At 46.5% G+C, this 25,428-nt stretch overlaps 1 protein-coding gene across 2 annotated transcripts in view; it reads left to right on the top strand.

Moving 5' to 3' along the window:
* The window catches only part of PKD1 (polycystin 1, transient receptor potential channel interacting), a 112,534-nt gene that overhangs the window by 26,174 nt on the left and 60,932 nt on the right, over window positions 1-25,428 (top strand). For both annotated transcript variants that reach the window (XM_070955275.1, XM_070955274.1), the window contains 7 exons: window positions 863-1,612; window positions 3,029-3,160; window positions 5,070-5,245; window positions 6,107-6,240; window positions 11,587-15,209; window positions 18,124-18,270; window positions 23,400-23,543. In XM_070955275.1, the coding sequence (XP_070811376.1) occupies window positions 863-1,612; window positions 3,029-3,160; window positions 5,070-5,245; window positions 6,107-6,240; window positions 11,587-15,209; window positions 18,124-18,270; window positions 23,400-23,543 (5,106 nt within the window). The remainder of the gene's footprint in view (window positions 1-862; window positions 1,613-3,028; window positions 3,161-5,069; window positions 5,246-6,106; window positions 6,241-11,586; window positions 15,210-18,123; window positions 18,271-23,399; window positions 23,544-25,428) is intronic.

Here is a 25,428-nt window from a genome sequence, read left to right as displayed (position 1 = left end):
AGTTGGAAGGGACCTTGTAGGTCATCTAGTCCAACCCTCTGCCCAAGCAGGAGACTGTATACCATTTCTAACAGATGGCAGTCCAGTCTTGAAAGCTTCCAGGGATGAAGCTCCCATAACTTCTGAAGGCAACTTCCGTTCCATTCATTGATTGTTCTCACTGTCAGAAAATTCCTCCTTATTTCCAGGTTGAATCTCTCCTTGATCAGTTTCCATCCATTATTCCTTGTCTAGCTTTGGAAAATAGCTTGACCCCCTCCTCTCTGTGGCAGCCCCTCAAATATTGGAAGCTGTTATCCTGTCTCTCCTGGTCCTTCCCTTCACTAGACTAGCCATGCCCAGTTCCTGCAACCGTTCATTGTATGTTTTAGCTTCCAGTCCCCTAATCATCCTGGTTGCTCTTCTCTGCACTCTTTCTAGAGTCTCAACATCTTGTTTATAGTGTGGTGACCAAAACTGGATGCAGTATTCTAGGTGTGGTATTACTAAGGCTTTACAGAGTGGTATTAGTACCTCACTTGATCTTGATTGTATCCCTCTGTTAATGCAGCATAGGATTGCATTGGCTTTTTTGGATGCTGCTGCTGCACACTGCTGGCTCATATTTAGCTGGTTGTCCACTAAGACTCCAAGATCCCTCTCACAGTCACTGCTATTAAGCCTGGTTTCACCCAGTCTATATGTGTACTTTTCATTTTTCTTGCCTAAGTGTAAGACTTTACTTTTCTCTACATTGGACTACATCTACATTACACTCCCCCACTTTCCTCCAATCCTTAGCTCAGAGTTAGTGAACGGGGTGGTGGTGGTGGGGAGCATTGTGTTTTGGAAGAAATAACTCATTGGTGCTTCTCTTCCATAGTTGCTCTTCAGAAGCAAGGACACCTTTGTCAAACCCAACGATACAGTGAGTGTGCAGCATGATGCCGGGCCTGGCGCTTTGCTCCTTTGCCGTCCCAGCCAAAAACCATTTACCCAGATGGGCTATTTCACCATCAGCTCTTTAGATTGGGACCCAAGCTGGCCTGTCCACCCCACTCCCCAAGCCTGGCAGAACGATTCCAGGTGCCCTTTCAGGATCCTGGCGGCTGCTGAAGAGACCGTCCCACTCCTGGTGAAAAATCACTCCAGTGTCCACCGCCCTGGCCTTTATGTGGTGCAGGCCACGGTCAACAATGGCCTCTTCAAGAGGAACTTCTCTTGCGACTTCTGGGCTCTTTCCGCCATCTCGGGCCTCCGTGTTATCTACCCTCCGGAAAAAAATGGCAAAGTCTACGTGGAAAGCAACAGCACGTGGCTGGTGGTGAAAATCCTTTCTGGGATGAACGCAACCTCCGGCAGGCTGGGGGGCAACCAGAGCTTCCCTTTTGGACGGAGTTGCCCCCCAGCAGTCTCTCCGTTGGTGGCAGAGTGCACAAGAGAGAGCAATGACACCTGGTTCTCTGTAATCCTGCTGGAGGGCATTGGGCACAACCTGAGCACCGTTGTGCTGTGGGCCAAGAACGCCGTGAGCTCACAGAACATCACCGTCAGGGTGAAAGCAGAGGACGCCATCCGAGGACTGCGTGTGATGCCAGACCCAGAGACCAGAGTCCTCCAGAATAAGCGTGTGGTGAGTAACCAGCTGCCCGTGTGCCCAAGGGACACAGTAGGCATCAGTTTTGTGGCTTGATAAATCTTTTTCCAACAAGATTTCTTTTTTTAATGGCTCAAATTTTGTGGGCTACGGATTGAGCGCAAGGTGAGATATCAACATGTTTTAGTTTCTTAACTTTCTAAGAAACTTAGAAAGAAACTTCGCTTCCTGAGTCTTCCCAGGCTGCATAATTGTGTCTGAAATAAAGAAGCAATTTGCAAAAGGCACGCAATAATGAGAATACATGTATCTTAAGGCTGATGATGTTACCTGGATGGTAATAAAATGTCTTTTAAGACCAGCTTCAGAGAGTCACAAGAGTCTGAGAATGTAGATCAGGGGTCTCCAACCTTGGCAACTTTAAGCCTGGAGGACCTCAACTCCCAGAATTCCCCAGCCAGCTTTGGGAGTTGAAGTCCTTCAGGCTTAAAGTTGCCAAGGTTGGAGACCCCTGATGTAGATAGTCCCATCAGAATTCAGATCTTGAGATGGCTCAGGTGAAATCCTTATTCAGTCCTCAAAGGTGCTCCTTTGCCTGTGTCTAGAAAGGCCTGATGTTTCCCACTGGAAACTTCAAAAACACTACAATGGTTTGCCCCTGCAGAGTCCATTCTCCCCTTCTGCTGGAAGGTCCTTGTGGCTGTAGCAATAATAATAGCACTTAGACTTATATACCGCTTTGTAGTGCTTTACAGCCGACACTAAGCGATTTACAAAGTCAGCTTAACAATCTGGGTCCCCATTTTATTGACCGTGGAAGGATGGAAGGATGTGTCCACCTTGAACCGGTCAGGATTGAATTCCTGGCAGTCAGCAGAGTTAGCCAGCAATCCTGCATTCTAACCACTGAACCACCATGGTGAGAGAGAGAGAGAGAAGCAGAGAGAGAGTGGTAGATAGATAGAGGGATGCTAGGTAGATGATAGAGAGATAACTAACAATAGCATTTAGACTTATATACCCCTCCAGAGTGCTTTACAGCCCTCTCTAAGCGGTTTACAGAGTCAGCCTCTTGCCCCCAACAATCTGGGTCCTAATTTTATCCACCTTGGAAGGATGGAAAGCTGAGTCAACCTTGAGCTGGTCAGGATCGAACTGCTGGCAGTCAGCAGTGAGTTAGCCTGCAATACTGCAGTCCAACCACTGCACCACCACGGCTCCTAGCCCAGCCTTGGACATCAGCAGGAGGCTGAATATCAGACCTGCCTCTTTCACAGTTAATCCTGTTGGTTCCTTCTCAGGAAAAAAAAAAGGCCTGATGATGACAGGGCTCAAGCCACCAGCCCTTCAGAGGCTTATCTTGAGCTTGGCCAGGATTGATGAAACAATGGTTAGCATGGATGGACAATGGTTACTCCTTCTGAAATTGCTGCTTGTGCCCCTCCACTGCAGAGCTACATCCCTGTGATGGACGCTGGGTCGGATGTCACCTTCAGGTGGAGACTGGATGACAAGAGCTCCTTTACTTTCTACAATGACGTCTTCCACGTCCTTTACCAGTCCCCGGCTCTGTACAAACTGTCGGTAAGTTCGGGCCTCCTAGTGGCCCCTCTCTTGGGAACTGTGGCCAAAAACTACGGATTCCCGCTTGACTGTTCGTCCGTAAATTGTGTGTTTCTCCGTCTGTCCTTCCAAGTGGCAGACAGGATTTTTACCAAGCTTGATTTGAAGTCTGGGATGTATTGTTGTCTTCAGCAGGCAGGGATTCCTCAAGGGATCACTCTCCAGGATAGGATTCTTCCCTTGGGACTCCCAATAACTGTTTCTTCTTCTTTTTTTTATCCTGCCAACGGTAATGAAATAGGAATAGAAATAGGAATAGAACACTTTATCTGACCAAGTATGATTAGACACACAAGGAATTGGTCTCCAGTTCTGAAGCTCTCAGTGTACATGCAAAGCAACAGAGTAATCTTCATCAGCATAATAAAACAAATAAGAGGGCGTAGTAAAGAAGATAAGAAGGACAGCAATAGCACTTAGACTTATATGCCGCTTCACAGTGTTTTACAGCCCTCTCTAAGCAGTTTGAAGAGTCAACATATTGCCCCCAATAATCTGGGTCCTCATTTTACCGACCTTGGAAGGGTAATAATACTACAGCCCAGGGGTGAAATCCAGCAGGTTCTGACAGGTTCTGGAGAACCGGTAGTGGAAATTTTGAGTAGTTCAGAGAACCGGCAAATACCACCTCTGGCTGGTCCCAGAATGGAGATTTTGCAATATTCTTCCCCCAGGAGTGGGGAGGGAATGGGGATTTTGCAATATCATTCCCCCAGGAGTGGGGAGGGAATGGGGATTTTGCAGTATCCTTCCTCTGGAGTGGGGAGGGAATGGAGATTTTGCAATATCTTACGTCTAAGTGAGAGTTAGGTGTTCAGTAGAATGATGGCATGGGGCGAAAAGCTACCTTTGTGTCTAGTTGTTTTGGCGTGCAATGCCTTATAATGGTGTCTTGATGGGAGGAGTTGAAACTGTTTATGTCCAGGATATGAGGGGTCTGTAGATATTTTCTCAGCCCTCTTTCTGACCCGCTCAGTATACAGGTCTTCAACCGAAGGCAGGCTGGTTACAGTTATTTTCCCTGCAGTCCTAACCATCCATGGAGTCTGTACCTGTCCTGTATGGTTGCTGTACCAAACCGGACAATTATAGAAGTACAAATAACAGGCTCAGTAATTCCTTTGTAAAACTGTATCAGCAGCTCCTGAGGCTTCTGGCCTTCCTGAGTTGATGCAGGAAGAAAAACCTTCTTTGTGGTGCCTATTTAAATGATGGTTCTAATCCTGGCCCAAAGAAGAATGTTCAATTAATGCACCTAATAGGCAATGTAAAAGCGTACAGTTTCGATTTAGCTGAGACAAACTGTTTTGTTAAATTTCAAATCCAAAATGAGCAACTGATACAAGCTAAAGATCTTGGCTATCTCAGGTTAATTCTACCACTTTACACCTCAGCAATCTTGAGTTTATGTACCCTTCCTTGCCTAGTTCATCAAGATTTTCTCTATATTTCAGCAGCCCATGAGATGTTGACTGTTACTTTGGCCCAAGATGGCTTGACATTGATCTTCATATGCTGTCATTCTCACTGTCAGGCCACCCACCCACAATAGCTCCCGTAGCTAAAATGAGGGAGAATAATTGCCCCAGATTATCCAGGGATATTCATAGCAGAATGGAAATCTTCATATGATTTCCCCTGATTTAGCATTCTGACCAAGATGCCATTCTGGGGTGTGAGAAGGGATTGAGAGGAGGGCCTCTATGTGCAAAGTGGACATAAAAAGAAAAGGAAAAGGCAGAGCACGATCTATAAATTCCCCTCGTAACCTGGAGGGAAAAAGAACAATGAAAATTGTGAAACGGCAGATGCCGCCAGTCCTGTATTGGGGGGATGAAGTGGCAAAGCAGTCTGTCTGTGGTCTCTCCAGCTTACAGCCTCAAACAACGTCAGCAACATCACCGTCTGCTACAACATCACTGTGGAGGAGATGAACAGGATGAAGGACCTGAAGGTCTCGGAGATCTTGACCCACGTCCCTCAGAACAGCAGCTTGGAACTGTCGGCAACCGTGACGGTGGATTCGGCTGTCGATGCCAGATTCCTGTGAGTTTTTTTACTGGCTCTCCAGCAGACCAAGAGGGGGAGGTCCACCCTTCCCCAGCATTCAGGCCAATGAGTGGTCCAGAAAGACCAGTGGAAATGCCCCTTGAGAGATATCCCAAAGGTGCTTTTCCAAGAGGCAACTGGACTTTCTGGTTTTTCTCTGAAGACATTTCGCTTCTCATCCAAGAAGCTTCTTCCGCTCTGACTGGATGGTGGGGAATGGAAGGATTTATACTCCTTGCAGACAGCTGGTCATCTGCATCCTTTTAGAGGGTCGTTGAGGCCACTTGGAGGTTTCTCTGTGTCCTCAGGGTCACCTGAGTGGTGCAAATGGGTGTGGAGCCTTCTTAGAACTGCTAAATGACTGTGTTGTAGACTGGAGATAGATGATGTTGTATCCCTCCCCCTCTGTTGAGAGAGGGCTGTTCAATTTTGACCTAGATGGCCTTTTTGACCCCTCTTTCAAAGCAGCAGTCCTCTCTGTCCAAAACGTGGACTTTGCTATCTTCAAAAGAGTGGCCTTTGTCTTTTAAATGCAGATGGACCACTGAATCTAATCCCGATGGGTTTGTTCTCCTATGTTGTGCCTTGTGTTTACTGACAACCATGAGGTGGATGACTGAGAATCTCCATAGACCTTTGAGAGATGCAGCCTTTTAAAACTGTGCAGGGAAAAGTCATTTTGTGCCTTTTATTTTTACACATCTTTTATACACCTTTTACACACATCTCAGTAGAGAGAAGTTCCCTCAGGATGGGCTCCAGTCTTGTATACTTTGGCCAAAAAAAATACACTGAACTCAAGAGTTAACAAGTGACCCGTTGCTCTTCTACTGACCTTCTCATTTTCTGACTCCCCAGGTGGGACTTTGGTGATGGTGACCAAGCCATTTTGGAGTTTCATCCTCCCTATAACGAATCCTTCCTGAAGCCAGATCCCAAGATCCACCAGGTGCAAATTGGGCACAATCTTTCCCATGTCTACCAAGACCCAGGTGAGAAATTCTTCGGATATTTGAAATCAAAATCAAATAGGAGCCACACTTCCAGCAGCTTCCGTATCTCTTCAGCGAATCGTGATTAAGTAAACTATGCACAGATATTTGGGGAGAGGGGACCAAGTCAAAGCAGTGGAAGAAAGGGTCAGGCTGAAGTCTGCATTGGAATTAACTTAAAATGCCCTAATACAGGGGTCTCCAACCCTTGGGCCATGGCCCGTTCAGAACAGGGCTGTAGAAGTGGTAGGCGAGCAGTCATGTATCTGCAGCCCCACTTGTGCGCACAGTGGGCGAGTGAGTGCACAAACGCAGCTCCATTTGTGCTTGTGCATACGGAGTTGCTGCACTCATACGCCACTCACATGGAAGCATTTCTTCACCCTACACACCGGTCTACAAAGCTGGAAAGGTTGGAGACCATTGTTCTAATAGGATTACTCCCACAATAATTAACAACTATCTATCCCAGCTAAAACTAAAGCTAAAACTGAGGCAGAACCAAAGGCTTCCAGCTTCATAGGCAGTCCTGCGGCCATGGATCTGCACCCTGAGCCTCTTATCCTTGCTTAAATTGGCTAATGTTTCTTTTCTCTTTTTACTTTCTCTCCTTTCCTGTTCCTCTCACCATCTCCTCCAGCAGCAGCACCTTTCTCTTGTCCTTCCTTCTCTTCCATCATATTGGGTGACTGTCCTGCCATCCTCAGGTAGCCCTTTTGTAACTCTTGCAATGATTGTCCTCATATATTCTGAACTGGCTAAATTGCAGAGTTTGGGGTTTGGATAGGAGAAATTGGGTTTAGAGAGAGGACAAAGGGAAGCACGTTCAGCAGTGTTTCTCAACCTTGGGAAGTTTAACACGGGTGGACTTCAACTCCCAGGATTCCCCAGCCCAGCACATCTAAACTGGGACAGGAAAAGAAACTGGCATTGGGAAGATGGTCTGACATTTGAGGGTTGTTTTTGCAAAATAACCTTTGCTGCCTTAATAGCCAGCATCATCGTGCATTGCTCGTTGTGGTTTGCAATCTGCAGATAATGCCATTATTGTTTATTCATCTGTTCGTGTGCTTGTATGTTGCTGCGTATTCATTTGCACATCAGATGCTGTTGTGTGTCTTGGGGAGGAGGGAAAAGGGGGATCCCCTAGCTCCCTTTCTGGCTTAGATTCTTTGTTTCTCTCAATAGCAAAAGGAGGAGGAGGATTAATGAAGTGCAACTGAAGACGGTCAGAGAAAGACTCAATTGCCAGCAAGGACAATTTCTGAAATTATAGAAATTTAGCTTCTACGCCTACATTTTGGAGGGATTTGGCTTACCTTATAAGAAAATTGGGGTGGTGATTTAATTTAGAATACAGAGACTCCTCATTTAGCGACTGTTTGAAGATGGAGCCGAGGGATACTTAAACCCAGATTCAAAGTTCTGACACGTCCCGTCCCATCCCTCCCAGTCACAAGATTGTATTTTGGGCACTCAGCAACTAACTCATAATTGGAGTTTGCAACATCCCATGATCATTACCACAATTTATGTTGATCTTTTTTTTTTGCCAGAAACTGGTGTTTATTTCTGGTTTCTGGAAAAAAACACTTACTGCGGACAATGGATTCACTTAATGATTGCTGTGTTCAATCAATGACCTGTGTGATTCACTTAGCAACCAGCACAACTGACAGTTGTAATTTTATTTATTTATTTATTTATCAAAATTCTATGCTGCCTATCCCGCCAAGGCTTACTTTGCACTTACATATATAAACATGGAAATAAAATGTAAATCCTTCTGTTTGATCATTAGCTGTGGTCTGTTTGTAGCTCTCAGATTTCTTGCTGATGAATGGATGAATGCTAGTCAGGGCCATCAGTGGCGGATGAGTGAAAAAAAGCCAAGAGGGTGACTTCATTCGTGCAGTTCCAACCACTATCTTGATATTTTTGATCTCCCTATAAATTCCAGATTCTTGTTTACTCTTCTTGCTGCAAAATTTAATGAGAAATGTAGTTTCAGAATTAGTATGAGTCACTTGGTAAGATGTCATGGGGACTTCATAGGTCAACCTCAGGATTGGAGTTGCCTCCCGCAGAAACTTTAGGAAAACTTCAGTTACGGAAAGGAAGGAGAAAGAAGTTCAAGGGATTACCTAGAATAAGGGTGTCAAACTCGATTTCACTGAGGGCCTCATCAGGGTTGCATTTGACCTTGGGGGGAGGGGCATGGCTAGGGGGCGTGGCCAGCTCAATGTCACTCATGTCTGGGGCACCTGTGGTGATCCGGGCAGCCCCCTCCAGGCTCCATTTTTGGCTGGGATGGCCTCCTGCAGCGCTCTGCCAGTGAAAATGGGTGCCCCCCCCAAGTTCCGTTTTCACTGGCAGAGGCACCGCAGGCCAGTCCTTTGCTGTTTCCCGGATGGACCCGCAGGCCAGATCTAAGCACCCCATGGGCCGGATCCTGCCTGCTGGCCTTGAGTTTGACACCCCTGATCTAGAAAAAGAGTGCTGCCAATCAGATTGTATTTGCAATTATCCAGTTTGGGGAATTTTATGAGCTTTTCATGTATGTTCTTTTAAACCAGGGGTGTCAAAGTCAAGGCCCGTGGGCCAGATCCGGCCCTCAGGGTGCTTAGATTTGGCTCATGGAGCCACCCTGGAAACAGAGAGGGACTGGCCCGCGGTGCCTCTGTCAGCGAAAATGGAGCTCTGGAAGCCCACGTGTGGCCCTCCTGAGCTCCATTTTCTCTGGCAGAAAGGCGGAGGCGGAGCTCAGGAGCCCCTTTTCGCTGACAAAGCAGTTGGGCCACCACAGGCACCCCGACACGAGTGACATTGAGCTGGCCACGCCCACCACGGCCGCACTCACCCTGGCCCCCGAGGTCAAACACAACCCTGATGCGGCCCTCAGTGAAATCAAGTTTGACACCCCTGTTTTAAGCAAAGATTCAGAGCAGCTGAGCATGTTTATTTATTTTATTAGACTTATGTGTTATTCTCATAATTGAATAACAATTATGCATGAATATACAATCCTGTCATGTGTAAACAGAATTAAAAACAACTGAGAAATAGAACCATAAATTAATAAACTAAACTAAATTAATTTAATAAATTAAATGAATTAAATATTCCAATGCTGAGGAGCCATAGAAAGTCAGAGCATCATACATTCTCAGGTGGTGGTGGTGGTGGTGAATCTTATTTAATTCATCCTCCTACCTCAGCCCCCAAAGAAAAGGCCTGCTGTAACAATCCAGTTTTGATTGCCTTCCTAATCCTCCGAAGTTGAGACAAGTGAAAACGTGGGGGATGTTATTCCAGGGAAGGGAAGTAGCACTCAATGCCAATAAATGAGAACACAAACTTCCCAGATCACATGAAAATAAAACCAAATGTCTGCTCCAAATTCTGAGCTAAGAAAAAGACCACGAAGAAGAAACAGATGTGCTCAGTTGGTTCTCTTTCTGCCCTAATGGACAGTTTCCTTCTCTTCGCATTCATCCATTCAATCCTGTCTTTTCCTTACTGTGAGGGACAGTTGCAATTTGATGCGTGGCTCAGAGGCAGGCTGGAGGGGTCTAGGACCATGATGGCAAACCTATTTGTGGCAAACCAGAAGTGGCACACAGAGCCATCTCTTCAGGCACACCAGCTGTTGCCCGTTTCTCTTCTGGGTTCTGGTGCGCACATGCACACCAGCCAGCTGGTCTTCACATGCGCGGGAGCACCAGAAACTGGAAGAGTAGCTTCCTGGCACACATGCACGCGCTGGAAAGCTGAGCTTCCGGTTTCTGGCACGCACATGCGTGCCAGCCAGCTGGTCTTTGCATGTGTATGTGCTCCAGAAATCGGAAGACCAGGTGACCGGCGCACATGCGCACGTCAGAAACTGGAAGCTCAGTGTCATAGAGTTACTTGGGTGTTACTTGGAACCCTGACACTCAACTTCCCGGCACGCGAATGCATGCTCCTGTTTCGGCACTCAGTGCCAAAAAGGTTCGCCAACACTGGTCTAGGACAACTCTCCGTGGCTGACTTGTCCCAGCCAACTCACTATGAGACAAGTCGCCGTGGGACAATTCAATGCGTGTGTCCAAGTTCCAAGTATTAACTCCATATAAAGCAGAACTCCGAGGCAAGCAAGTTCCGCAAAGAACAATTTTATTGGAGATATCATATTGGCACAAACTGGTGAAAACCGACTCTGAAAGTTCCCGTGGTTTTCACCCCCCCGAAGCAGTCACATTGTCCAATCAAAGTGCTTTCTGGTTGCATGGTAACTGGACTCCTCCTCCTCTCCCCAGCCACCTGTTGGAATGTCCTTGGTTCCGACAGGAAACTATTTTGTTTTGACTACAAACCCCCATCTAACTATGTCCCCCCTCCCTGTCCCTTCTTCACAGTGTGGCAACCCTGAAGCCTCAAAGATGGCCCCCGTCAGGTTCACTTCAGAGTTGACAGCGTGATAATCAAGAAAGGGACAAGTGAATTGCAGCAGGCCTTGTCTTTAGGTTTGACCCTTCTCGATTTAGAAGTCCTTGAGGCTGGGTGCAGTACACTTGTCCTTCTCTTGAATTATCCCGCGTTGAATTGTCCCATGGCGAGTTGGCCGTGGCAAGTAGTCCCATTCTGGCCTGCAGTGAGGGAATTATTGGTCATCTCAATTTGCCATTCCTGAGGCAAAGAATCAAATCAAATCAAATCCTATTCCAGATAAGAACATCTGGAGCGGGGGAATAAACCTGATTTCTTAGAAATCGGTAGGCCCTTCTTTCTATCAGCACAAAGAGCTAAACTGAGTTTCAGGCTGTTGCATCCATGTGTAACAAAGGCCCTTTCCTTTGCAATGCATCCTGGGGTCCAAGGGAAAGACCACCGCATCAAGGGGGCTTTGCTGACAGTTTATCAGAGTACCTGGCTTCCTGCTCAGCAAGGTTGAGGCACTTCTGGCATGGCTGAAAGGAGGAGAAATACATTGGTTAGGTTTGCCTGGCAAGCTATGGACCGTGTGTGTGTGTGTGTGTGTGTACATGTACACACCTTGGCAATCTTAAGACCTGTGGACCAACTCCCAGAATTCCCTAGTCAGCCATGCTGGTTGGGGAATTATGGGAGTTGAAGTCCACAAGTTTTAGTTGCCAAGGTTGGACACTGTGCTATAGATTGAGTGATGGAAATGAGATTGGGTAGTTTGTATTGAGGTCACAGGCCGTCCCGTGAAACCACGGCCTGGTTTTTCCTGCTTGAGCATGGCGGACTGTGTGAGTTCAGCAGTGTTGATTTTTAATCCTGACCTGGATTTCTGATCCATTGGAAGTTCTGATTCTTTTTTTCTCTAATTTTCCCCTGCAGGTGAATACAGCCTGACTGTTGTAGTCTCCAATGAATTTGAGAACCTGACTTATTCAACCCCTGTCCACATCTATGCTCACCTAACAGAAGTGACCATGCAAGTAGCCTCAGATGTTTTGGTGGTGGGCCATCCTGTCACCTTTGGAGCCCAAGCGATGCCCTCTGGCTTCGGAGTTTCTTATACCTGGAATTTTGGGGATGGTTCAGAAGCATTTGTGGAAAGCCAGGCCGCCGTAGTCCATACCTACAGTTCCAGAGGGACGTACAAAGTCAGGGTGCAAGCCAATAACACCATCAGCACTGTTGAGACATGGCAGCATTACCGGGTCTTTGAAGAGATCAGTGGGTTGTGGGTATCCTTGAATGAAACCATAGAGCTTCGCACTCCGATTGAGATCAGCGCTTCTGTGGAAACAGGAGATAATATCACCTGGATATTTGACATGGGTGATGGGACCATCGTGGAGACTCCTGTGGCATCCGTAAAACATACTTATTTAAAGGAGATGAACTGCACCGTAAACGTAACTGCCATGAATCCAGTTAATTCTCTTTCCCGAGCTGTGCCCATCCAGATATTTGTGCTAATGGTGCTCAAGATTGAGCCTTCCTCTTGTATCCGAGAAGACCCTGAAGTGCAGCTCACAGCTCACGTTTCAGGTAATCCCCAAAACTACTTTTTTGACTGGACATTCGGTGACGGCTCATCCAACATCACCGTGTATGGGGATCCAACAGTGATACACAACTTCACCACCAGTGGAATCTTCTTCCTGTCTTTGGTCCTTTCCAGCAAGGTCAACAGAGCAGAGTACTATACAGAGATTTGCGTGGAGCCAGAGATCACCAATGTGACACTTTCGGTAAGGCCAGAACTGGTGTGGCTTGGCAACGAGACCAAATTTCAAGTCACAGCCTTGCCGCCTTACCGCTACCGTTATCTTTGGGACTTTGGGACGAATGACTCTGCCAGGTTTGGTGGGACCGAAGTGAGCTATACCTACAAAAGTCCAGGTGACTATATGGTCATGGTGACCGTCTGCAACAATGTCTCTTTCAACAATGTCTCAGCATTAGTGGAAGTCCAGGAGCCGGTTGGGGTGGCCAAGATTGAATCAAACAGCTCAAAGATTTTGGAGCTGAACCAAGTTTATCTTTTCTGGGCCAATGTCACTGGGACCAAAGTTAGTTATTTGTGGTACTTTGGGGATGGGACGTCCCAGTTGGGAAAATTCATCACCCATTCTTACAACAAGAGCGGTACCCATACCATCAGTTTGACGTGCTGGAACGATGTCAGCTTCCACGAGGCCAAGATGAACGTGACCGTGAAGAGGCGCCTGCAGGGCCTGAGCATTAATGCCAGCAGGACGGTGGTGCCTCTGAACGGTTCTGTGAGTTTCACGGCCACCCTTCTGGCGGGCACTGCCATCCGGTACTCTTGGATCTTGTGCGACAGATGCACTCCCATCCCGGGTCTTTCCACCATTTCCTACACGTTTCGCTCCGTTGGGACGTTCAATGTGATTGTGACAGCCGAGAATGAGATCGGGGGCCTGCAGAGCAGCATCTTCGTCTATGTCTTGCAGCAAATAGAAGGGCTGCAGATCACTGGGGGAGAATTCCTGGACAACATTTACTTCCCCACCAATAAGACGCTGCAGCTACAAGCAGCCGTGAAAGATGGAACAAACATCTCTTACAGCTGGACTGTCCTGAAGGAAAGTCACCCTGTGCAGACGTTTACTGGGAAGGCTTTCTCCTTAGTCATTCTGGAAGCAGGCGTCTTTGCTGTCCATCTGAAAGCCACCAACATGCTGGGAAGCTCAGCCGTCAACAAGACAGTGGAGTTCATTGAGGAGGTGGGCGCCTTAAAGCCAACCGCCACCCCCAATCCTGCTGCAGTCAATGCAACTGTTAACATAAGCGTCATTGCGGCTGCCGGAAGTGGGCTGCTGTACACTTGGCACTTTGAAGATGGCCTTTCTCTCTGCACAGCCTCCAGTACCATCGCACACTCTTTCCTGAGTCCAGGCGCCCAAACCGTTGCCGTGGTGGCAGGAAACAAGTTTGGTTCTGCCAATGCGTCCCTTGTGGTGTGCGTGCAGGAACCAGTAGCGGGCCCAGAGATTAGGATCGTAAGGCCAAACAGCAGTTCTGTAGAATCGGGCACCGTGGTGAACTTTGCTGGGGAGCTTGAAAGGGGATCTGACGTACTCTGGACGTGGAAGATGCAGGACAAAACCATCTCAGGCCAAAGGGTGGCTCTCAATTTTCCCGTGGCAGGAATTTTCCCTGTCTGCTTGAACGCTTCTAATGACATCAGCTGGGATGTAGCTTGCCTCAATTTGACGGTGCAAGATGCAATCCAGGGTCTGAAGCTCAGTGTAAGCAAGGACATGCTGCAGCCAGGGGAACTGGTCTCTTTTGAGGTTGAAATATCTTCTGGTTCCTCCGTGAGCTATGGGATCACCATCGGGCGTAACCACTCCGAGATCCTCAGTACTTCCAGCTTCACCTACAAGTTCAGCCAGGTTGGAGAGTACTTAGTGAGAGTAACTGCAGAGAATGAAGTAAGTGTGGCTTACGCCGAGCATCTTATCATGGTGCTGGAGGCCGTGCGTGGCCTCCAGATCACTGATTGCTGTGAACGAGGAATGCCCGCTGCGGTGGAGAAACAGTTCACGGCTCGGATTGAGAGCGGCTCACAGGTGTCTTACGTCTGGCAGTTCACCTTAGTAAAAGAGCAGCAACGTTCCCAGGTTCACTTGGAGGGCCAAAGTGTCTTTTACACCCCAGAAGCAGCGGGGCAGTTGGACATCCACCTGTGTGCTTCCAACAGTCTGAGCAGCCTGAACGTAACTGTGGTGATCCAAGTCCAAGATTTCATCCTCCAGCTTTCCATCCAGCCCGTTGATTCCTTTGTCAACCGCACAACTTGGTTCGAAGCCTCCGTGCTGCCCAGTGCCAAAGAAGTCCTGTTCTGGTGGCACTTTGGGGATGGCTCTCCAGCTGTGCAAACAAGCGTGCCATCTGTCAGCCATGTTTATCTGAGGCCTGGCGATTATGCGGTGGGGGTGAATGCCACCAACCTCATCAGCTTCTCCATTGCCCACTGGACGGTCACGGTCCGAATCCTGGAGTGCGAGGAACCAGAAGCAGAGCTTGCTTTACCTGCTCAGGTGTTTATGAAAAGATCCCAGAAGAATTATCTGGAGGCCCAGATTGACTTGCGAGGATGCACCAGGTACCAGACTGCCTACCTCTGGGAGATCTACAAAGCCCCGAGCTGCCTACACCTGGAGGCTTTTGCCAAAGTCCGGTTGGTCAACGTGGATGTGAGCCGGCCACAGTTGGTCATCCCCAAGCTTACCCTGGATCTCGGCAACTACTGCTTCAAATTCTTGGTCTCTTTTGGTGATACTCCTCTGTCCAAAAGCATTTTTGCCAATGTGACAGTTTTGCCCAATAAACTGGTGCCCATCATTGATGGAGGATCGTACCGTGTGTGGTCCAGCACCCGGGACTTGATCTTGGATGGCGAGAAATCCTATGACCCTAACTGGGAAGACTGGGAACAGACACCGTTATATTATCACTGGACTTGCATCTCCTCTTCCAAAGTAAGTGGAACCATTTGCCTGAATGGTGTAGGGCTTCCTGCCTAAGCAGGGGGGTTGGACTAGAAGACCTCCAAGGTCCCTTCCAACTCTGTTATTCTAAGTGAACCTGGGTGTTGCCCCCTGAACTGAGCTCTAGATTAGTTGGGGAGCACTTCCTTCAGGGTAGGGACTCCCTATTTTTACTTGGTTGTAAGTCACCTAGAGTGACCTCTTGGTAAGATGGGTGGCAGATCAATTAATGAAACTAATAGATAAATAAATTTCTCCACCCAGCTAAATGCAGGATCTGGCTTTTGCCACCAATCGCTTTGAACTTTTAGGGCATGCAATTGGCTAGCCTGTAATCCCTCACACTTCTGCTGTGACTTTGGCCACAGATCATGACGCATGTGGCACCTCCAGCTTGCCAGTGGCTGAGCCAAGAATGCCAAGCAATGCAAGTGTTGCCAATGGTCTTTGCTACTCACTCTCAGCCTGGTACAGGAAATCCAGTCTCTCCACACACCTCTGTATTTGGTTGCACAGACAAAAAGCTCTTTCTGTTGAAGCGTTTCCGTTTATTTTCAGCTGGAATCCACCTACTAGTAATTTAAAACTTTTAGCCTTCTCCCCCCTTAATACATTGGATATTTTGGAATTTAAATGTAGTTGTTTATTTCTTCACGTTTAAATACCAGGGTTCTCCTTGAAAGATGTAACTGTTAGCCCAGTGAGCAATCTCATATGTACACCAGTGCCTTCCTAGACAGGCTGAGCTGCTCTGTAAATGCCCTGTTCATTTCCTAGGTAGGAAAGTTTCCACTCGGCCTCCCAAAAAGAAGCTTTGCTTAAGACCAAGACAGAGCAAGCACTTTAAGCAAGCTGAAAGTCTGTAGAGATTCTCAGTCCTCCAGGTCCTGGTTGTCCCAAAGGTGCTTTTTCAGGAGGCAACTGGACTTCCTTGTTTTTTCTTTTGAAGGCGTTTCACTTCTCATCCAAGAAGCTTCTTCAGCTCTTGACAGGATGGTGGGGAATGGAAGGATTTCTATTCCTTGGTCATTTGCATCCTTTAAGAGGGTAGTTCAGGCCACTTGGAGATTTATCTGTGTCCTCAGGGTCACCTGAATGGTGCTCCTGGTTCCTGTAGTCTGCAATTTTTTCCCCTCTGGAAATCCAGTCCTACTCCCACACCATTCCAAGGGTGTTTATCCCAAATTGCATAGCTAAAAGTCTGTAGAGATTCTCAGTCATCCAGGTCATGGTTGTCCCAAAGGTGCTTTTTTCAGGAGGCAACTAGACTTTCTTTCTTTTCTTTCTTTTCTTTTTTCTTTTGAAGACGATTCGCTTCTCATCCAAGAATCTTCTTCAGCTCTGACAGGATAGTGGGGAACTTTAAGCAAGCTGCCTCTTCTGTTCAGTTGCCTGAGTTTTATTTCTGTCAGTTTTTCTATCTGGTTGTGAGCAACTGGGGTCATTCACAGCAGAGCAGAATCATAAAATCTCAGGCAAAAGCAAACGGAAGAAAATTGTTTAGTCTTGTAGGTGAGGGGGATTAAGAAAGGAGTGGGGATTTTTTTTTCAAGAACGCAAGAAAAGAGGAGCTTTCAAAGCAGAAGACTACAGAAAGACACAAACCTGACTGAGAATATTTGATTGTGAATTAATTCAAGTGGCTTTTGAGCTAGATTGGCACTCTTGATTAGGAGTGACTTGAGATTCTTGATTCAGATCAGCCACTTAATCTGCCTACATTTTTCTTGCTGAGTTAAAACACAGTGTTAAATTATAGAACCTCAGAATGTAAAAATTGGAAGATAGCCTTGAGATGATGGAACCCAACTCCTGCAGCTATCCCCACAATTGGCCATCCACCCTCACGAAACATTTTCTGAGAAATTGAGTCTACCGCTTCCTGTCCCACTGGTGAACAGCTCGCAGTGCTACGATATTTTTCCCAGTGCCCAACCCAGTTCAACTTCCTTTTCATATAAACCCCTTTTTTCATATCCTGCTGTCTTCTGGAACACCTCTGAAAATGACTCCTTCCAGATGTTCGAAAACAGCTGTTGGATTTTCCCATCTCTAGCCCTAACACACCCAATGCTTCTCATGGGTGCTGTATTCCAAGCTACTTACCATTTTGGTGGACTCCTCTGGTCTGTTTTACGAAAACATTTTAATTTAAATTTGTCTTCCCCAACCGGGTATAACTCAGATGGTTGCTTATAACCAATATATTTTCATTTGCGGCTTTGGCTTCCTCCTTTGGGGCAGAGGGGAGCCTAGAGAATCTCTAATTTGTCCTTGATTTAAGGATGTGGCTAGTCTTTTTGTCCTTTCCATCTTCCTAACATTTGGAACTCAGCATCAACAGCATGTATGACCAAATTGTTTATTACACTTACTGTACTATTCTCAAATACTGCAATGAAGATAAGCCTTATCTTGGAAGCTTCTTCTACTCAGCTACACCTGCAGAGCAGGGGGGAAATTCAGCAGGTTCTGGAGAACTGGTAGCGGAAATTCTGAGCAGTTCGGAGAACCGGCAAATACCACCTCTGGCTGGCCCCAGAGTGGGGTGGGAATGGGGATTTTGCAATATCCTTCCCTCAGGAGTGGGGTGGGAAGGAAGATTTTGTAATATCCTTCCCCCAGAAGTGGGGAGGGAATGGGGATTTTGCAGTATCCTTCCCCTGCCACGCCCACCAAGCCACGCCCACAGAACCAGTAGGGAAAAATTTTGAATTTCATCCCTGCCACAGAGATATTAGAAATAGTTATAGTGAAGTAAGTTCGTCTTTTATTTTGTGAGAAAACACGATGGAGAGGGTTGGTGGGTCCAAGTTAAAGCTTACCTAGGATCTGGCCAGTTGGAACACAACTAACTCTCTCCAGGCTTTGAGAGTTTCTCCTTCTTTGTCCTCACACAAACTAGAATTCACCAGGTGCACATGGCCTCAACTTCAGTGCCACAGGAGGACTGGTCACCATCCCTCGGGCCATGCTGGAAGCAGATGTGGAATACACGTTTGACCTCACCATCTCGAAACCAGGCATGGATTCAGAAGCCACAAATCAAACCGTATGTATGAACAAGGCTCTTTCCCCTGCTTGTTCTGCCCTCCATGCAAACCCTTTTCGTGTCGCCAGAGCTGATGTTTCAAAGTAGCGTGAAAAGAAAAGATGGATATATTCCTTGGGGATCTTCCTCACAAGGAAACTGGCGTACAGCCAAGCAAAGTGCCACCTCCAGCATCATTTTCTTTCTGGACTTCACACAGACCCCAGTGGAACTTGTAAAAAAATACAGCATGTGGGTTTCTGCAAACCAGGGTCCAGGTGGGAGGGTGTCCATCTGCCTAAAAAAAAGAAAAGAAAAAAAGAGCAGCAAGTTAAGGTGGTGAGGAAGCCTCCTGGGGGTGAAGTGATTCATTGGGTGGGAAGGACCATTTGGCCATCGAGTCTCACCCCGTACTCAGTGCAGGAATCCAAATTAAAGCACGGCCTGTCTGGTGTCTCTGCTTGAGAGGCATCCAGTGGAAGCCGCCACCTCCATCAAACTCCCAAGAGAATCCCACCAGCACATATTCTGGTAAAATAGCAATAGCACTTAGATTTATATGCCGCTTCACAGTGCTTTTCCAGCCCTCTCTAAGCGGTTTACAGAGTCAGCCTCTTGCCCCCAACAATCTGGCTCCTCATTTTACCCACCTTGGAAGGAGGGAAGGCTGAGTCAACCTTGAGCCGGTGAGATTTGAACTGCCAAACTGCAGCTAGCAGTCAGCTGAAGTAGCATGCAGTGCTGCACTCTAACCACTGCGCCACCTTGGCTCTAAAAAGAGCTGACTGGCTGCCTCCCTGGCAGCCATATTTGAGAAAACCAATGAATACCGACAAAGGAGAAAATTTGTAGCTCAGGATTGACATGAGGGGTCCTTGATGCTCTCTGAGCTTGGTTGTTTGGAGACCCTTGATCTACAAGAAGTAAGTGAACCTGTTGTGTCTTGTCTCTCGGCAACAACTGTTGAGGTGCCGGGCTGTTAGTTCTAGCCTTGCAAAAAAACCCAGGAGAGTCTGGTAGCCCCATTTTCTGATTGAAAACTTCTGCTCTGCAATAAAATATACAAGTTGGAAAAAATGCTGCCAGACTTCTCCTGACTTTTGCTACCGTGCCCGAACAAGAACTCTCCTCCTATAATAATATCCTTGGGTGACCCGAGGTCCCAAAACGGGGTTCCCAGACTGGGAGCCAGTCAGCACCTTACAATGGTCTCCTCTGGTGCTTCTACGCACCCAGATGCACCCAGAGAGCAGATGAAGGGCTTTCCGGAGTCTCAGTTCAGCCTCTCCTCTCTGCTTTGATGCTGAAGCCCATGCTTCCCTCCAGAGCCAGAGTTCCTCTTTGCAAAAGAGGGGCTTCACCGTGGGGGTGCGGGAAGCTCTGGGTTCCTCATTTTCTCAGGTGTGCACGAGTTCAAGGCTTCCTTTGTTTTTCTTCTCTTGCTGCTTGGGAGACGTAGTGGGAGAGACAGCCCCACCCCAGCTTTTTTTGAACCCGTGCCTCCTGGAGAACTGAACTGAACTGCTGGGAGCCAAAAAAACCTTATGGTTTAGATCACCAGCTTCAAGGGCTGCTTAGCAATTAGAGAAGCAGCTTGTCTTCAAGTGAAAACCATAATTGCCTTGATCATTCTCTCTGTCCTCCCCCCCTTTCTTTCTTTCTTTCTTTCTCTGTCATTTTTTTTTTGGGGGGGGTAGAAACCGGAGGTTGGAAGGAAGGGTGGGAAGAAGAAAAACAAAAAAGAAAAAGAACTCACGTCAAATTGATAGTCTTTCAAGGACATTCCGTACTATCTGCTTTGCATATAAGAATGCCAGACAAATGATCTGACTGGGAATTTGCAGGGCTGGAGGAATAAACGGAGGGAGGGGGGAGGCGTTCGGGTCTCTTCCAAGTTTGCCATGCAGAGAGCATCTCCACGGATCCTGCTAGAAGGATGTGACAGCCCTGATTTTAAGGGGGGGGGCTCAGTGCAGTGGTCCCAGATCAAGGAAGGGATACGCCATAACCAGAGTGCCGGAAGAAACCAGCTTCATAAGTAGGGATTTTAGAACAGGGGTCTCCAACCTTGGCAACTTTAAGACTTGAGGACTTCAACTCCCAGAATTCCCCAGGGAATTCTGGGAGTTGAAGCTTTGCTGGCTGGGGAATTGTGGGAGTTGAAGTCCGCCAGGCTTAAAGTTGCCAAGCTTGGAGACCTCTGTTTTAGAACATGATTCGGGCTGCCTTTTTGCTGCCTTTTCAAAGCACACCGTTTGAATCGATTAAGCGCTCTTTAACCTACTGGTGTAGACTTTTCTGGCCGGTGTCTGTTGAGCAATATAGGTAGACCTCCACTTAACATCCACAATGGAGCCCCAAATTTCCATTGTTCAGCGAGACATTTGCTAAGTAAGTGACCTTGGCCCCGTTTTACAACTTCTCTCACCGCCGTTGTTAAGTGAATCGATGCAGTTGATAAATTGGTGACGCAGCTGTTAAGCGAAACTGGCTTCCCCATTGATTTTGCTTGTCAGAAGGTTGCAAAAGGGGAATCGCGTAACCTTGGGTCACAGCAACAGTCATAAGTATGAACCAGTTGCCAATCATTTGGGGTTGGCTAGTCGAAAGAAAAGAAGAACGAGGGGCGACGTGATAGCAGTGTTCCAATATTTGAGGGGCTGCCACAAAGAAGCACGGGTCAAATTATTCTCCAAAGCACCAGAGGGCAGGACAAAAAACAATGGTTGGAAACTAATCAAAGAGAGAAGCAACCTGGAATTAAGGAGAACCTTCCTAACAATGAGGATAATTAACCAGTGGAACAGCTTGCCACCAGAAATCGTGGGCGCGCCATCACTGGAGGTTTTTTAAAAAAGACAGCCACTTGTCTGAGATGGTGTAGGTTCTCCTGCTTGAGCAGGAAGCTGGACTAGAAGACCTCCAAGGTCCTGTCCAGCCCTATTCTATCTAAATTTTGACCCCATGATCATGGGGATGCTAAAAAAGGCCGTAAGTGTGAAAAATGGTCCCAAGTCACTTTTTTTAGTGCTGTTATAACTTTGAACGGTCACTAAATGAACTGTTGTAAGTCGAGGACTTCCTCTACTGGGCTTCAGGACTTAGTGGTCATGGTCTAGAACAGATTTCCTGATACTTTGCTGTCAACGGTGGCCAGCATCCATGGAGGCAAAGTGCATAGTCCACCCTCTGTTCTCTAGACCAAGGTCCCTAAGTCTGAAGGCCAACATTGCCCATTCCTTAATTGTCCAACTATCAGACCAGTGTTTCTCAACCTTGGTAGCTTGAAGATGGGTGGACTTCAACTCCCAGAATCCCCCAGCCAGCAGCGCTAGTTGGGGAATTCTGGGAGTTGAAGTCCACCCATCTTCAAGCTTCCAAGGTTGAGAAACACTATTAGACTTTCAGCTCAATTAGTCAATTAGTTGTGCTTTGTAACTGCTGTTATAAATATCCCTTCCTTCTTTTTTCCCCCTGAGGATCTTGATGAAAGGGGAAAGCTTTTCTTCCTCAAAACCTGTTCAGGATCGATCCTAAGGCATCCTGCTTCTTCTTTCTAAGTGAAGGTTTAGTTATGTTGAATATCCCTGTTGCTCTGCTTGGCCTCCCGTCCTTCTGCTCTGCTTGGTAGGTGAGCCGTTTGCAGGTTTGCACGGTCCTGAATGCCAGTTCTTGACCCATATGAGCCACGGTGGCACAGTGGTTAGAGTGCAGTACTGCAGGCTACTTCAGCTGACTGCCGGCTGCCTGCAATTTGGCAGTTCGAATCTCACCAGGTTCAAGGTTGACTCAGCCTTCCATCCTTCTGAGGTGGGTAAAATGAGGACCCAGATGTTGGGGGCAATATGCTGACTCTGTAAAACCGCTTGGAGAGGGTTGTCAGGCACTGTAAAGCGGTATAGAAGTCTAAGTCCTATTGCTATTGCTATGTGCACCGCCCTGAGTCCACTAGGAGAAGGGGGGGATACAAATTGAATAAAATAAAATAAAATAAAATAAAATAAAATAAAATAAAATAAAATAAAATAATAAAATAAAATAATAAAATAAAATAAAATAAAATAAAATAAAATAATAAAATAAAATAAAATAAAATAATAAAATAAAATAAAATAAAATAAAATAAAATAAAATAAAATAAAATAAAATAAATAAATAAAAATAAAATAATAAAATAAAATAAAATAAAAAAATAAAATAAAATAAAATAAAATAAAATAATAAAATAAAATAAAATAATAAAATAAAATAAAATAAAATAAAATAAAATAAAATAAAATAATAAAATAAAATAAATAAAATAATAAAATAAAATAAAATAAAATAAATAAAATAAAATAAAATAAAATAAAATAAAATAAAATAAAATAAAATAAAATAAAATAAAATAAAATAAAATAAAATAAAATAAATATGCCAAAAGAGCCATTTGGAAAATGTGCATTCCTACGAGTGAAGGAAACAACCGAAGAAGCTTCTCTCTTTGCAGAGGAAGAGAAAGGAAAGCAGTATCAAAAAGCATAACAGCTCCCAGTATAAAAGCTGGGTGTTCACTCCCAGGATTGAGTGAACACCCCACCGGCACCATTCAAATCCATCCTGCGCACCTTCTGTCCACCAATCAGGAAGAAGAACTGGGTCTCAAGTGCTGGGTCTTCAGGCTGGTGGGGAAAGAAGAAAGTGGAAGCAGGATGCTCTGTCCCATAATTGGGTAGACTGGGTTGCCCTGATAGACCGTTCCCGCCGGAAAACACTTCAGCTTCTGAACATCTCTTTTCGGGGAAGAGAAGGCCATTGGGCAGGGCACACACGGGAGGCTTTCAAGGCCAACATCTTCACCAACACCACTTCCATGACCGGGTCTGGGGGTGAAATCCAAGGAGCCCCCCAAATGTTACCAGTAGAGTTTGGTGCTCGGTTCTCTCTTCCGCCTTTGACCAGAATAAAAGAGTTTATTAGGGTTCTTAATAAGGGCACAGAAGGATGAAAGGAAGTGCGACGAGGCGTCCTAGCATTGTGTGTCCTTGGTGTACAGTTTGATTTGCCTGTTGTGTATTTCTTGGCAACCCACACTCATTGTCTTCCCCTCGCAGCAGAAGGATCCGAGGAGGAGGCCTCTGAACATTTTCTCTGCTCTCTCTCCCTCCAAGGTCTTGCTGAAGAAAGGGACGGTCCCCATCGTGTCCCTGGAGTGCGTCTCCTGCAAGGCGCAGTCTGTCTACGAAGTCAGCCGGAGCTCCTACGTCTACTTGGAGGGGACCTGCTTGAACTGCCAGAACAATTCCAACCTGGGGGTGAGACTGAGGCCTGCGGGATGTCTCTGGGGCTCTGCGGGAGTCGTCCTGCTCCAGACGGGGCTTCTTCTTTGAGTTACTGAACCATTTAAGGGGCCTTCTTCTCTTTTTTTTCCCTCTTAGAATAATAATAGAATAACAGAGTTGGAAGGGACCTTGTAGGTCATTTAGTCCAACCCCCTGCTCAAGCAGGAGACCCTACACCATTTCTGACAGGAAATATAGGAGACTATACCTTTCCTTTCCTCCTTTCCTTTCCTTTCCTTTCCTTTCCTTTTTCCTTTCCTTTCTTTTTTCCTTCCTCTCCTCTCCTCTCCTTTCCTTTCCTTTCTTCTGTTTTCTTTTTTCCCTTCCCTTTTCTTTTTTCTTTTCTCCTTTTTCTTTTTTTCTTTTCTGCAAGATGCACACAGACGACTCTAGTCAAAAAGGGATTTTATTTCCCCCTCTTTGAAGCATACTGAGAAGGCCTTTTTAACAACTTAACTCACAGCAAGACATGTCCTTATCCATCCCTCGATGTTGCAGTCTAGACTTCTTCACAATGTTGTTGGCAGACCTCCACAGCATTTTGTGAAAAGACGTGCTTGCCAAGCGTCTCCAACACCTCCAGGCTTCAGCAATATCACCAGCTCTTGCTGCCACGTTGCTTGCCACCAAAGAACTAGTCAGCATGCCAGCTCTTCCTCTGTGGCCCGCAGTTGTTTTTCATGTATTGGTGTGATTCTTTCCCCTCTACGAGTTGTGAGGCCCGTTTTTGGGGCATCACCGAAGAAGAACCACACTGGGATACGTAGGTATCGAAATAAGAATGATTTTCTCTTCAGGTTCGTAGAAGCAATAAATGACAGAAGACCTTCCGAATGATAGTGATTTGGCCAAGGACAACTCAAGACACACACACACACACACACACACACCTAAACAAAACACAGATATAAATCCCTGTTTGCCTTTAGGGCTGCCCAGGGCCAAGAAACCAGGGATATTCTTTTTCTTTTGCACGTTCTCCTAACAGTCTTCGGCGGGAGCTCTATGGCAGGGGTCTCCAACCTTGGCAACTTTAAGACTTGTGGATTTCAATTCCCAGAGTTCCTCAGCCAGCTATGGTAAAGCAGAGACTCCCATCTTCCACAAATTGGCACCCCTCGGCCTTGGGGGTCTTTCCATCCATTTCTCACCTGATGCACCATCCTGGAGGATGGTCCAGCAGGCTTGGGCTGCCCTCCTCTGCCTCAAGAATCTGGGCCTCGCCCCTTGCGTCTCTCCTCGAAGGTGAACTGCCAGCGTGGAACTGTCAAAGGGATTCAGTAGAATCCAGCTGGAACCTTTTCATGAGCGGTTTCAACAACATTTCCTGTCCTTCCTGCTCGCCTAGCCAGGCTTATCTGTGAGATCAGCTCTTGTCTTCCACAGATCATTTTTGTTGTCTCCATCGCCCCGATATTCTGGCTGCCTTTTCAAGTAAAAAAAATGCATTACGGTCAGGAAAAAAAACACACAAGCAAAACATTGAGTGGAAGTATCTGTCGGTCCAGCACACTCCCTCCCCCCCTTTTTTTTGAGGGAGGGTGGGAAGATGGGTGCAGAATTTGAGCTGATGCTTAAACCTGCAGCATATTTTGAACACTAGTAATTTCCGCAGTAAGAGGCAGAGTTGGGCCTTTTTCCTCTTAGCCGGCTGCTCCATTTTGAGATTTATGAGGTCATTTTCCAGCTGCATAAAGTCTAAGTTTGTTATTTCAAAAAATCCGGGAGTCTGAGAAATTGCTCTCCAGTCGTCTCATTGATCAAAGATCCCATCCTGGTGGTTCCCATAATCTCCCTTGCATTTGTGTAACATTGCCATTGTACAGTGTGGATTGTATTTAATCCAGAGACCAATCCA

This window comes from Pituophis catenifer, unplaced genomic scaffold (assembly GCF_029215685.1).
Source record: "Pituophis catenifer annectens isolate HBS135680 unplaced genomic scaffold, rPitCat1.0.hap2 SCAF_16, whole genome shotgun sequence".
Lineage (NCBI taxonomy): Eukaryota > Metazoa > Chordata > Lepidosauria > Squamata > Colubridae > Pituophis > Pituophis catenifer.
Note: the sequence above shows the minus strand (reverse complement) of the source record. Positions and strands in the feature narration are given on the sequence as shown.